At 44.8% G+C, this 13,657-nt stretch overlaps 1 protein-coding gene across 1 annotated transcript in view; it reads right to left on the bottom strand.

The window, feature by feature from the left end:
- Positions 1–306: 306 nt before the first annotated feature.
- Positions 307–13,657, bottom strand: part of LOC138854057 (uncharacterized) — a 72,859-nt gene continuing 59,508 nt past the window's right edge. The window contains exons 7-8 of the mRNA XM_070094794.1: positions 6,801–6,885; positions 307–1,638 (exon numbers count right to left, since the gene is read on the bottom strand). Coding sequence (XP_069950895.1) covers positions 1,380–1,638; positions 6,801–6,885 — 344 coding nt within the window. The 3' untranslated portion in view covers positions 307–1,379. The remainder of the gene's footprint in view (positions 1,639–6,800; positions 6,886–13,657) is intronic.

Below are 13,657 nucleotides of genomic sequence, written 5' to 3' on the forward strand. Positions count from 1 at the left end.
AAATAAAAAAAAATATATATATATATATATATATATATATATATATATATATATATATATATATATATATATATATATATATATATATATATATATATATATATATAAGAAGCACACTCACAATGTTATCAAGATAATACCTGGAGTAACTTTGAAATCAGGTTAGACATATAGGAGAGAGTAGTTATGTTTGAGAAGACTCAGTTATGGGTCAGTGTGCTACTGTAGTGCTCAAATAACAAAAAAAATCACAAGTTACATAATTAATTTATATTTTCTCTGGTTAAATGTTAATAAAAAATAGCATTTCGTTTTTATTTTTTATTTAAATGAACGTTGTAATACAACATAAATGTTCTTTGCCTTTTTATTATATACAAAATTTAATGCTTACGTCTCTTGGCCACACATTGATATTAGTTTCATGCACTTTAGGGAGTTTGAGATTATTTCTGTATATTTGCTTAACATGGTATTATATTTAATGAAGCACTAAATCCGGGTGGATTATTTAGCACAATGAGCCGTGAAGGTTCGAACCTCCGTCCACAACAACGGTTTGGTGTCTTAGATATATTTCACAAGCAAAGTCTCCATAACTGGTCCTAGTCCACTGTTCAGAACTGAGAATTTGTCAGATTCGTACGTTGGTTAGCTGATGATAGTTATGGCTTTGATTCAGCTGGAAGAGGAAGTGCCAAACCAACTGTGAGATAGATTAATAGCGGTCAAGGGATAGAGTAGTAATTAGCCAGCTGTGGGATGTGTGTGTGAAGGTGTACGAAACGACAACAGCTTGCGACAGTAGCTTGATCCGCAATACGGGACGCGATCTTCTGATGTCTGAGACAAGACAGAGTACAGTGTCCATGTGATGGGGACAGGTGAGCCTGGCTGTACTAGCGGAGATGTTGGACATTCCTCTCTTCGTCTTCTGGATACGTCAAGTTTACTTACATGTTCTTCTGCTCATAACTGCACGAGTTTTAGTCACTGTTGGTTGCTTGTTGTGTTGGTAGTGATGTTTGTTGTCACTGATGGTTGCTTGTGTTAGTAGTTATGTTTGTTGTCACTGTTGGTTGCTTGTGTTGGTACAGTGATTGTTGTCACTGTTGGTTGCTTGTGTTGGTACAGTGATTGTTGTCACTGTTGGTTGCTTGTGTTGGTACAGTGATTGTTGTCACTGTTGGTTGCTTGTGTTGGTACAATAATGTTGTCACTGTTGGTTGCTTGTGTTGGTACAGTAATTGTTGTCACTGTTGGTTGCTTGTGTTGGTACAATAATGTTGTCACTGTTGGTTGCTTGTGTTGGTACAATGATGTTGTCACTGTTGGCTGCTTGTTGGAGTTATCTCAGCTTGCTTGTGCTGACAGACTTGTTAAACAGCGATGGAGAAGCTGGTGTTCCTGCATCTGTCGCTGTTGGCCCGTTTTCTGTTGTCCCTGTCCACCTCAGTCTCACTCATCTCCAAGGTGTCGCAGCTGTGTGCGGGCGTGGAGTGCCCGTGGGCGTGGCAACGACCCATGCCTCCCGTCGTCATCACGCCCACGCCTGCCCCCACCACTCCCTTGTTGCTGCTGTTCATCATTCCTTTGTTGAGCTCTCCTAGGCCAGTGTAGCTCCCACTCCCGCTCGACCTGTAATGACACAAGTGCCAACAAACAACGGAACGGGTGGGGTTTGAACCTATAAGTCACTCGCCATGCATTCAAACCTCACCCGTTCCGTGGTTTAACGATTATTACTATTATTATTATTATTATACCTTTCAAGAGGACGAGTTTTCTTAATGCTAGTAGAAGGCTCTTCATCCAAGGAATTAGAACTGCCAACCTTTATTTTTGAGCGTATATGACTACTTTTCCTCTCAGAGGCGCTATGTGATATTTATAAACAAGTGTTGAAGGTGACAGGTCCACGCAGTGCCTGGTGTTGATGATGATTATGTTTATTAGAGGGGAAGGAGGGTAGCTCCAGTTCTTTGGATCAAGAATACTTCTGTAGCAAGGGAGGAGATGATATAAACAGGTACGCTAATAGAGAGAGAGAGAGAGAGAGAGAGAGAGAGAGAGAGAGAGAGAAGAAGAAGAAAGAAGAACGAGAGAGGGAGAGAAGGACTCAACACAAGAAATGTCATTCTAAAACAACTCACCATCCTAAGAGAACCCTCCATCCTAAGAGAACCCTCCATCCTAAGAGAACCCTCCATCCTAAGAGAACCCTCCATCCTAAGAGAACCCTCCATCCTAAGAGAACCCTCCATCCTAAGAGAACCCTCCATCCTAAGAGAACCCTCCATCCTAAGAGAACCCTCCATCCTAAGAGAACCCTCCATCCTAAGAGAACCCTCCATCCTAAGAGAGCCCTCCATCCTAAGAGAACCCTCCATCCTAAGAGAACCCACCATCCTAAGAGAACCCACCATCCTAAGAGAACCCACCATCCTAAGAGAGCCCTCCATCCTAAGAGAGCCCTCCATCCTAAGAGAACCCACCATCCTAAGAGAACCCACCATCCTAAGAGAACCCTCCATCCTAAGAGAACCCACAATCCTAAGAGAACCCTCCATCCTAAGAGAACCCTCCATCCTAAGAGAGCCCTCCATCCTAAGAGAACCCTCCATCCTAAGAGAACCCTCCATCCTAAGAGAACCCTCCATCCTAAGAGAACCCTCCATCCTAAGAGAGCCCTCCATCCTAAGAGAACCCTCCATCCTAAGAGAACCCTCCATCCTAAGAGAACCCTCCATCCTAAGAGAGCCCTCCATCCTAAGAGAACCCTCCATCCTAAGAGAACCCTCCATCCTAAGAGAACCCTCCATCCTAAGAGAACTCTCCATCCTAAGAGAACCCTCCATCCTAAGAGAACCCTCCATCCTAAGAGAATCCTCCATCTTAAGAGAACCCTCCATCCTAAGAGAACTCTCCATCATAAGAGAACCCTCCATCCTAAGAGAACCCTCCATCCTAAGAGAACCCTCCATCCTAAGAGAACTCTCCATCCTAAGAGAACCCTCCATCCTAAGAGAACCCTCCATCCTAAGAGAACCCTCCATCCTAAGAGAACCCTCCATCCTAAGAGAACCCTCCATCCTAAGAGAACCCTCCATCCTAAGAGAACCCTCCATCCTAAGAGAACCCTCCATCCTAAGAGAACCCTCCATCCTAAGAGAACCCTCCATCCTAAGAGAACCCTCCATTCTAAGAGAACCCTCCATCCTAAGAGAACCCTCCATCCTAAGAGAACCCACCATCCTAAGAGAACCCTCCATCCTAAGAGAACCCTCCATCCTAAGAGAACCCTCCATCCTAAGAGAACCCTCCATCCTAAGAGAACCCTCCATCCTAAGAGAACCCTCCATCCTAAGAGAGCCCTCCATCCTAAGAGAACCCTCCATTCTAAGAGAACCCTCCATCCTAAGAGAGCCCTCCATCCTAAGAGAACTCTCCATCCTAAGAGAACCCTCCATCCTAAGAGAACCCTCCATCCTAAGAGAACCCTCCATCCTAAGAGAACCCACCATCCTAAGAGAACCCTCCATCCTAAGAGAACCCTCCATCCTAAGAGAACCCTCCATCCTAAGAGAACCCACCATCCTAAGAGAACCCACCATCCTAAGAGAACCCACAATCCTAAGAGAAACCACCATCCTAAAACAACTCACCATCCTAAGAGAACCCACCATCCTAAAACAACTCACCATCCTAAGAGAACCCACCATTCTAAGAGAACTCACCATCCTAAAACAGCTCACCATCCTAAGAGAACCCATCATCCTAAAAGAACCCACTATCCTAAGAGAACCCATCATCCTAAAACAAATCACCATCCTAAGAGAACCCACCATCCTGAGAGAACCCACCATCCTGAGAGAACCCACCATCCTAAAACAACTCACCATCCTAAGAGAACCCTACATCCTAAGAGAACCCTCCATCCTAGGATAACCCACCATCCTAAAACAACTCACCATCCTAAGATAACCCATCATCCTAAGAGAACCCACCATCCTAAGAGAACCCACTATCCTAAGAGAACCCGCCATCCTAACACAAGTCACCATCCTATGAGAACCCACTAACCTAAGAGAACCCACCATCCTAAGAGAACCCACCATCCTAAAACAACTCATCATCCTAAGAGAATGCACCATTCTAAGAGAACCTACCATCCTAAGAGAACCCACTATCCTAAGAGAACCCACCATCTTAGCATGAACCTACCATTCTCTCAGGACTTCCTTTTACTGCTCCACAGCTTCGTGAACCATTTCACAACTAGTTGAAGTCTGAATGATTAGACATGCCTTCCCCATCTGGTGTGTCTATTACACATTGACCTCGTACTAGTCTTTACTCCCCACTATGTTTCCTTGTCCGTATTGACGCTGATAATACTTGTGAAGGTTTTCTTAATAACCCGTCAGTCGTAGGGGTGACAGTGAACTAGGTTTTAGCTAAGGATCCATCAGCTTCATTGACACTCGAATTGGTGAAGTTAACCCTTGAGAAGACGAGAAAAGATTATGACTGGGAGAAGAGGAGATGGATATTTTAAAGTGCAGAAATCAGTATCCTTGGTACTTGTTTTCCCTGAGCAATTTTTCGACTCACTCGAGAATCAGTTATCAGTCTAGCATTGGGCAGCACTTATTATTACATCAAGGTAGGGTAAAGCACAGGAATTTATTTCTAACCAGAGTGATGAGGGGCTTCTCTTATTACGGCACTATAATGGTTATGGTACTCAATGTATATGAATGTATCCCTGCCAAGTACAGACGTAAATTCGTTGAAAATGCGTTAAAAAAATTAATAGAGCAATTAATTAATTCTGAAGTATCACAAATTGACGTCAGTTTTGGAGGCAGCAAAAGTGGCTGATACCTTCAAGTGAGAGAGCCTAAAAATTCTTTTCCCAACAGTATTGCAGTGATAATGAACATCGGGGAAAGTGATCTGCAGGTGGCATGAAGACTGAAGCTAGGAGTGAACCACAGTGCGCATCTAAACAATAAGCAGGTGCTAGCAGGAGAAACCACTTTTGTTACTGCCATAAACCTGGCCATCTTTTATCAGACTATTCCAAACTCCAAAGAACGTCCAGAAACCCATAGGGTTAATTAGTAATCCCGTTTCTCAGAACGAAGTGCAAGTGTGTTTGGACTTCACTTAAAGTGAATGACAGATGGCATTACAAGAGTCAGACGCTCCTGTAACTGATAAGACTTTCCGGAATACGGTGGCATACTGTCCCCTTTCATGAGATGTGGTACTTACCACGTCCAAGCACACGACTTCATAAAAATATGCTATTATGTTAATATGGATCTCTACTTAATGTTTCCAGCATCTTGTTGAATTCATGCCACGAGTAATTCATGTAGTTTCTGGAGGCAAAGGGGAATCCTTTGCCTCTAGAAACAGCCTGAAGTGGCTGGGTGTATAGTGGGATTAATAAGTGAATAATGGGCAGAATATACGAGCAGGAGACAACAGGGAGAGACATCATGAGGGGGAGGCATCTGGGAAGGAACCATCATGAGGAGACATCAAGGGAAAGAGATATTTGAAGAAGAAATCATGTGAAGAAGATACAGATAGGAAACATCATTAAGAGAGAAGAGAGAAGCCACCATAAAAGTGGTGCCGTCATAGGAAGGAGGATTCATAAGGATGAGACATCATGGGGAAGGAACTTCAGAAGGAATAAACATCTTCGGAAAAAGACATAACTGGGAGGAGCCATCATGGGAATGAGGCATCATGGAAAGGAGTAATCATGAACAGGAATTGTCTTGATAAAGAGACTAATAGGAAGGATACATAATTATTAAAAGAAATCATGAGGAGTAGCCACATGGGGAAGAAATTATCATAAGGAGGAGATATCGCAGACAAGATAAATCATGTAGGAGTTATCACTGAGAGGAACCATCACAAGGAGGAGAATTCATGCTGAGAAGCCATAATGGAGGAAAAAAAACTTCATTTACTGGGCTTTCATGGGAAGGACCATCAAATAGACGAGCCATAATGGAAGAGAGCCATTATATGGAGGAGCCATCATGAGGAAGATGCATTAAAGGGAAAATTCATAGTGAGGAGAAGCCATCTTTGTGGAGATTTCATGGGGCATAAGACATCATGAGGAGAAAACTTTGAGGAGACAACATAGAGAGGAGCTATGTAATGAGAAGACATGTGTTGGAAACAGATATCATGGGGGGATAAAGAGACAAATGTAATATAGATCTGTTTCCGACTTAATAAAGGCAACAGTGTGGGCTGTCAATAAGTGATCACATCATGGGAGGACCTACCTGGAGTGATCACATCATGGGAGGACCTACCTGGAGTGATCACATCATGGGAGGACCTACCTGGAGTGATCACATCATGGGAGGACCTACCTGGAGTGATCACATCATGGGAGGACCTACCTGGAGTGATCACATCATGGGAGGACCTACCTGGAGTGATCACATCATGGGAGGACCTACCTGGAGTGATCACATCATGGGAGGACCTACCTGGAGTGATCACATCATGGGAGGACCTACCTGGAGTGATCACATCATGGGAGGACCTACCTGGAGTGTTCACATCATGGGAGGATCTACCTGGAGTGCTCACATCATAGGAGTCATCCTGGGAGAACCTACCTGGAGTGATCACATCATGGGAGGAGTTACCTTGGGAGAACCTACCTGGAGTGATCACATCATGGGAGGAGTTACCTTGGGAGAACCTACCTGGAGTGATAACATCATGGGAGTAGTCATCTTGGGAGGACTTACCTGGAGCGGGAGCGGCGGGGTAAGCTCTTCCTCTCTTGCAAGGGAGAGGTCACTGTGCTGGCGTCCGACGCTACGTACAACAGATCTGCCGGTAGATTTACACTCCTCCGTTATCTTATGTACAAACCTAATTTTAGCTGTGAATACACACATACGCATAATATATATATATATATATATATATATATATATATATATATATATATATATATATATATATATATATATATATATTATTGTGCCCACGAACATGTGGCATTGATCAATAACAACACTGCGACTAGCCAAGGACTCGAACCCAAAGCAGCATGGGTTCGAGTTCTTAGCTAGTCGCAGTGTTGTTATTGATCAATGCCACTTGTTCGTGGGCACAATATAAAATACTGCTCGTTGTACTAGTACACCAAACAGGGACTAGAATGAAATTAGCCTAGAGTCATCCACACCATCGTGTGTCCTTGGATAGCGAGTACAACATCCAGTTCTGCTGGATGTGCTACTCTTAAGAATTGTATGGTCCCGTGGATTAAGGCGTCATGAGTTTTCACCCACCATGAGGCAGGACAAAGCAGCATGGGTTCGAGTCCTTGGCTAGTCGCAGTGTTATTGATATATATATATATATATATATATATATATATATATATATATATATATATATATATATATATAGAATGTGTGTGTGTGTGTAATATATGTTAGACACGCCACGGGGGATGGAAATCTTGTACTGCATTGTTCAGGTAGCCTGTCTGCGATTGTTTTGCAATTTGAATGTACACACACAAACACTACAAACCTCACTCAAGGAAAAGGATCTTGGAGTGAGTATAATACTGAACATATCTCCTGAGGCGCACATCAACCAATAACTGCTGCAGCATATAGGCGCATAGCAAACCTAAGAATTGCTTTCCGACATCTCAGTAAGGAATCGTTCAGGACACTGGACACCGTGTGCGTCAGGCTTATATTGTAGGATGCAGCACCAGTTTGGAATCCACACCTGGGTAATTATTATTATTATAATCAAAAAGAAGCGCTAAGCCACAAGGGCTATACAGCGCTGCAGGGCAGGAAGGAAGCGAGGGCATTAGGTGGCAAAAGGGAGATGGATGAGTAATAGGTTACGGAGAACAGCGGGGCAGTGGATGGTGAAAGGGTAAAGGGCAGCAAGAGACTGAGCTAGAAAGGGCTGAGGAGAGTGCGAAAGGCATCATCATCAGAGTTTGTGGAGTAAATCAGTCGTTGTCAAGAAGTCAATGAGAGAGTCAGGATTAAAGGAGGGTCCATCAGCAAGAAGGGAATGTAAAGAGAGAGTAGTAGAACGAAGACGACGTTGGAGATAAATTCTGCGTGCTCATTGATAGAGAGGGCAGTCTAACAGAATGTGGCTAATCGATACAGGAACTTGACACTGCTCACAGAGAGGAACAGGGTGCCTCTCCATGAGATACTCATGAGTAAGACGATTGTGGCCAATGCGAAGGCGGGAGAGAGTGGTCTCCCAACCTCGGCACTGATGACAAGAAGACGGCCAGTAACCTATGCTCGGTTTAATAGAATGAAGTTTGTTACCGAGTAGAGATGACCAACGTTGTTGCCAACGGGTGTGAAAGTGGGTAGCTACTGCAGCAAAATAGTCCAGAAATGGAACACCTCTATAGGAAATTGGTAGGTCATGTACTGTTGACCGCACAGCAGTGTCTGCCTGTTCATTGCCCTGTACGACGACATGACCAGGGACCCAACAAAAAACAATATCTTTATGCTTGGCAGAGATACGGCGTAGCCAAAGTTGGATACGGAGAACTAGGGGGTGAGATGTATCAAATTTTCATATAGCCTGTAGAGCACTAAAGGAGTCTGAGACTACCACAAATGATGACACAGGCATAGATGCGATACGAATAAGTGCTGCAAGAATGGCATACAATTCAGCAGTAAAAATGCTAGCCGAAGATAGTAAATGCCCCCGCACGACGCTGTCTGGAAACACTGCTGCGAATCCGACGCCGTCTGAAGACTTAGAGCCATCTGTGTACACAGCGATGGCATGAGAATGAGAGTGGAAGTGATCAAGAAAAAGAGAGCGGGAAGCCACAGTAGGCAGTTGGGCTTTCGAACAAGGGAGTGAGAAAGAACAGACCCAAACAGCTGGAACTTCCCAGGGAGGTAGGGAAAAGTGAGATGCGACATAAACATATAAAGGTGGTAACTGAAGGGAAGACAAGAGCGAATGTAGGCGAAGAGAAAAGGGACAAAGAAAAGGGACGGAGCAAACAGAGGCGGCGAACAAATAAAGAATGTCTACTAATATCGGTGACAATTCTATAAATGGAAGGATTGTGGAGATCGTGAGAGCGTACATAGTAGCGAAGGCAATGGGCATCACGGCGATCAGACAAGGATGGAACATTCGCTTCTGCATAGAGGCTCTCAACAGGGGAAGAGCGAAAAGCACCAAGGCATAAACGTAATCCTTGGTGATGGATGGGGTTAAGGCTAGAGAGAGTAGCAGGAGAGGCCGCTGAATAAATCTGGTCACCATAATCGAGTTTCGATAAAACGAGGGCTGAATGTAGGCGAAGCAGAGTTCGACGATCAGCTCCCCAGGAAAGATGAGCAAGGGTTTTAAGAAGGTTTAGCTGGCTGTGACAAGTTGCCTTCAGAGAGGTAATGTGAGGTTTCCAGGATAACCAACGGTCAAAGAGAAGGCCTAGAAACCTGACTGTATCACGTTCGGGGATACGGGAACCATAGAGATACAAAGGATGATCGGAGATGACAGAGCGTCTAGTAAAAGTAATTTGGTGAGTTTTGGTACTGGAAAATTTAAACCCATGCATGGTGGCCCAAGTGGAAACAAGGTCGACCGCATGCTGGAGAGAAACTGCAATAAGATGACAGTCAGCGCCTGTGCAAGCAATAGCGAAGTCATCAACATAGAGTGATGACCAAATATTGGGTGGAAGAACAGAGGCCAAATCATTTATAGCAAGGAGAAAAATTGTTGTGCTCAGAACACATCCCTGAGGGACACCTTCAGCTTGGACGAAGTCCGGGGAAATCACATTATTGACTCGAACACGGAAGTGTCTGTCAGTTAAAAAATTCTTAAGGAAGGATGGTAGATTGCCTCAGAGGCCTAAGGAGTGGGGTTGGGCCAAAATATTATACCTCCAAGCTGTGTCATATGCCTTCTCAATGTCAAAAAATATGGTAATAACCGAGTGATTATTCGCAAAGGCATTACGAACATACTATCCAAGCGTAGTAAGGAGTCTATGGTAGAACGGCCCTTACGAAAGCCATATTGACTAGCGGAGTGACTGTTGTGTGTCTCTAAATACAACATTAAACGTCGATTTACCAGACGTTTCATCACTTTGCAAACTGCACTAGTAAGAGCGACGGGACGATAGTGGGAGGCATCATGTCCTGTAGTACCCGGCTTGCAGAAAGGGAGAACAATGGCAGATTTTCACAGCTGGGGAAGAACTCCTTGTGCCCAAATATGATTGAAGAGGTGTAAAAGGACTACAAGGGCTGACTGATGTAAATGTTGTAACATACGAATATGAATGTCGTCAGGCCCAGCTGCCGATGATCGGCAAGCTGAGAGTGTTGCCTCCAGTTCCTGAAGTGTAAAAGGCACATTACACTGTTCTTCTCTGAGAGAAGAAAAGTCCAAGGGTACTAACTCTCTGGCAGACTTTGAGGAAAGAAACGAGGGGCATAGATGAAGCCCCCTGGAAATACGGACCAGATGAGTGCCAATTTCAATGGCAACGTCAAGAGGGTTTGCTACATCATTACTGGCGACCCATAGAACAGGAGCCGGGTCAGGAGAGTATTTACCACTCAATTTCCTCACTTTTTTCCAGACTACACTCATAGAGAAAGCAGAGGTGATGGTGGAAACATAGTCTCGCCAGCAAGTGCATTTAGCATCACGGAGGACATGGCGAGCGATCGCACGCTTCTGCTTAAAATCAAGAAGTCTCTCATTGGTTCTATTGTATCGGTACCTGCCCCATGCAGTGCGTTTCAAACGTACTGCACTAGCACAAGCAGGAGACCACCAAGGCACGCACTTCTGAGAATGCCTGCCTGAGGTTTGGGGTATAGAATGAGAAGCTGCGGTATAAACTGACGTCGAGAAGAGGTGCAGTGAGTTGCGAGTAAAGGTCCCGATTTGCCCAATCAAATTGCCAGCGAGGGCTACGGAAAGGTGGTGAATATGAAGGAGAAGTAAGAATGATTGGAAAATGATCGCTGTCATGTAAGTCCGGCAGAACAGACCAGGTGAAGTCTAGTGCAGTGGAGGAAGAGCAGACTGATAGATCGATGCAAGAGAGAGTATGAGTACGAGGATCAAAATGGGTGGGAGTACCTGTATTTAAAACATGGAGGGGGTGAGAGGCGAGAAAAGCCTCCAACTCGATGCCAAGTGAATCACAATGAGACCCCCCCCCAGAGGAAATGGTGGGCGTTAAAATCACCAAGTAACAGAAGTGGTGGTGGTAAGGATGAAACTAGGAAGGCAAAATCTGGGATAGAAAATGCTCGAGAAGGAGAGAGATATAAAGAACATATTGTAAACCACTTATTCAAGTGGATACGGGCTGCAGTGTAATGTAGCGAGGTGTGGACAAATAGTCGACAGTACGGAATATCATTGCATAGAAGAAGGGCACTTTCATTAAAGGTCCCATCTGAGAAAGGATCTGAAGAATACAATAAATTATAGCCTGAGATAGGTTGGAAAATATCTGAGTGTAATTTTGGTTCTTGTAAGCAAGCACCAACAGGGGAAAACCTGGAAAGCAACATCTGAAGCTCACCCCAATTACCCCCTCCCCCTGAGGCCGCGGATATTCCGCTGTAAATAGGCCATGATTGGCAATGAAGAAAATACCAGGAATCCGTAGGGAAGGGCACCTATGGACTAGAGGGGTTAGAAAAGTCAACGTGTGGTGGCATTGGAGGATGTTCATGCAACGAAGGAACGGAGCATTGCGAAGAATGGAGTTGTGAAGATGGAGGAGAGGGAAGAGAAGGAACAGGAGGTGAATCAGTGTCCATTGAATGTTTAGTCTCTGCAATATATTCTGAAATGGCTTCAAGTGTTTCTGAATTCAAAGATGTATGGGAGACCATATTGGAGGTAGAAAGAGGAGGGTGAGTAAAGATTGGGACAGTAATGGACTGTACCAAAGTAGAGGGGGACGAAAGAGTGTAGGGGACTGGAGATGATGTGTGGGGGGGACAGAAGAGGCAGAAACCTGGGAGGTGGCAAAAGATGGAGAAACTTGGGAGGGGACGGGGGTGGAAGGCATAGTACGAGAAGGAGGGTGAACCTCCACACTTGTAATAGAGCCAGAGTGGAAGAACTAGGCACAGAGACTGGAAAGGTAAAGTGTAGAGGTGGAAGAAGGGAAGGAAGGGGCAAAGAAGATTTGAGCAATGTGGATTTTTTGGACTTCTGAGAAGTAGAGGGGCGATTGGTATAAGGTGTCGTACCAGGTCTTGTCGATACTGGGGCTTGTGAGGAAGGATACTGGGGCTTGTGAGAAAGGACACAAAGATGTGAGAACTGACTGAGTTGTAGTCGGGACGTCAGAGCCAAGGACAGCAAAAGAATTAGATGCCAGAGTGGCTATGGGAGGGGTAACAACAGAGGAGGCTGCAGAAGATGGGACCCAGAAGTGGGGGGATGTTTTGAAACACGAGAATAAGAAACACTGGGTAGTCTTCCTTGGAGGCGGAGATGAGTAACTGCCATAGCATAAGGGAGACCTTCTGCCTCTTTAAGGCAACGGATTTCACGCTCATTTAAGTAGACCTGGTAATGGCAGGAGTATGGAGGGTGAGCTTCATTACAATTAAGGCAAGATGGAGGATGACTGCAAGATGTATTAGAATGGTCGTCGGCACCACAGACTGGGCATTCGGATATAGATCTGCAATATTTCGCTGGGTGACCAAAATGCCAGCAATTTCTACACTGTTGCAGTGTAGGGATAACCTTTCGAACTTGTAACCTATGTCCCACGACATAAACAGAGGATGGGAGTTCTCGGCTGTCGAAAGTTAATCGAGCCACATTGCAAGGGTAACGTCTCAGCCCACGGGCAGGAAGGACATAAGTGTCGACTTTGAGGATTGGGAGATCCTGGAGTTCCAGCTGTTCAAGAATGTCATTGCCACATGCCTGGAAATTTTGTTGGACTATGGTATGGGGCAGAATGACAGCACCACTACAAGAATTGAGAGAAAGATGTTTTTCAATAGTGATAGGAGTAGTATCGATATGCGAAAGGAGAGAAAGATCATGAGCTTGGGTAGCATTCTGGAGTGTGACGATGCACGTACCACTCTTGAGAGCATGAAATGAAATATCTCTACCAACATGACGCAGGAGCGCTTTGCCAATACTATGGTCAGAAAGATAGGCAGAAGAAGAAGTCGGTCTTAAAGTAAAGAATTTAGTCCATTGTGTGATCCGAAACTGAGGGTGAAGAGAGAGTGCATGACGTGTCGGTCTTTTCCGAGTAGAATGGGAAGGTAACGAAGGAACGTCATCAGGAGATTGACGTTGGCGTTTAGGAGTAGGACCGGAGTTGGTCCGTTGTGAAACGGGCTGGCGATTCGAAAATTGCCGGTACCGTAGAGGGAGAAGCCGGAAGAATAGTCAAAGGAGAGCGGAGGTCAGACAAATCAAAGGAGTCAGTCGAAGCCCTGGTACCTGAAGTGGGTGAGGAAACAGCACCAGCTAGAGGTACAGGGGCATCAGGAGTGTCCGAAGAGTGGTCTAAAAACAAGGCAGGGTCAGAATGGGGTGCGGTATCAAG

This window comes from Cherax quadricarinatus, chromosome 48 (genome assembly GCF_038502225.1).
Source record: "Cherax quadricarinatus isolate ZL_2023a chromosome 48, ASM3850222v1, whole genome shotgun sequence".
Classification (NCBI taxonomy): Eukaryota; Metazoa; Arthropoda; class Malacostraca; order Decapoda; family Parastacidae; genus Cherax; species Cherax quadricarinatus.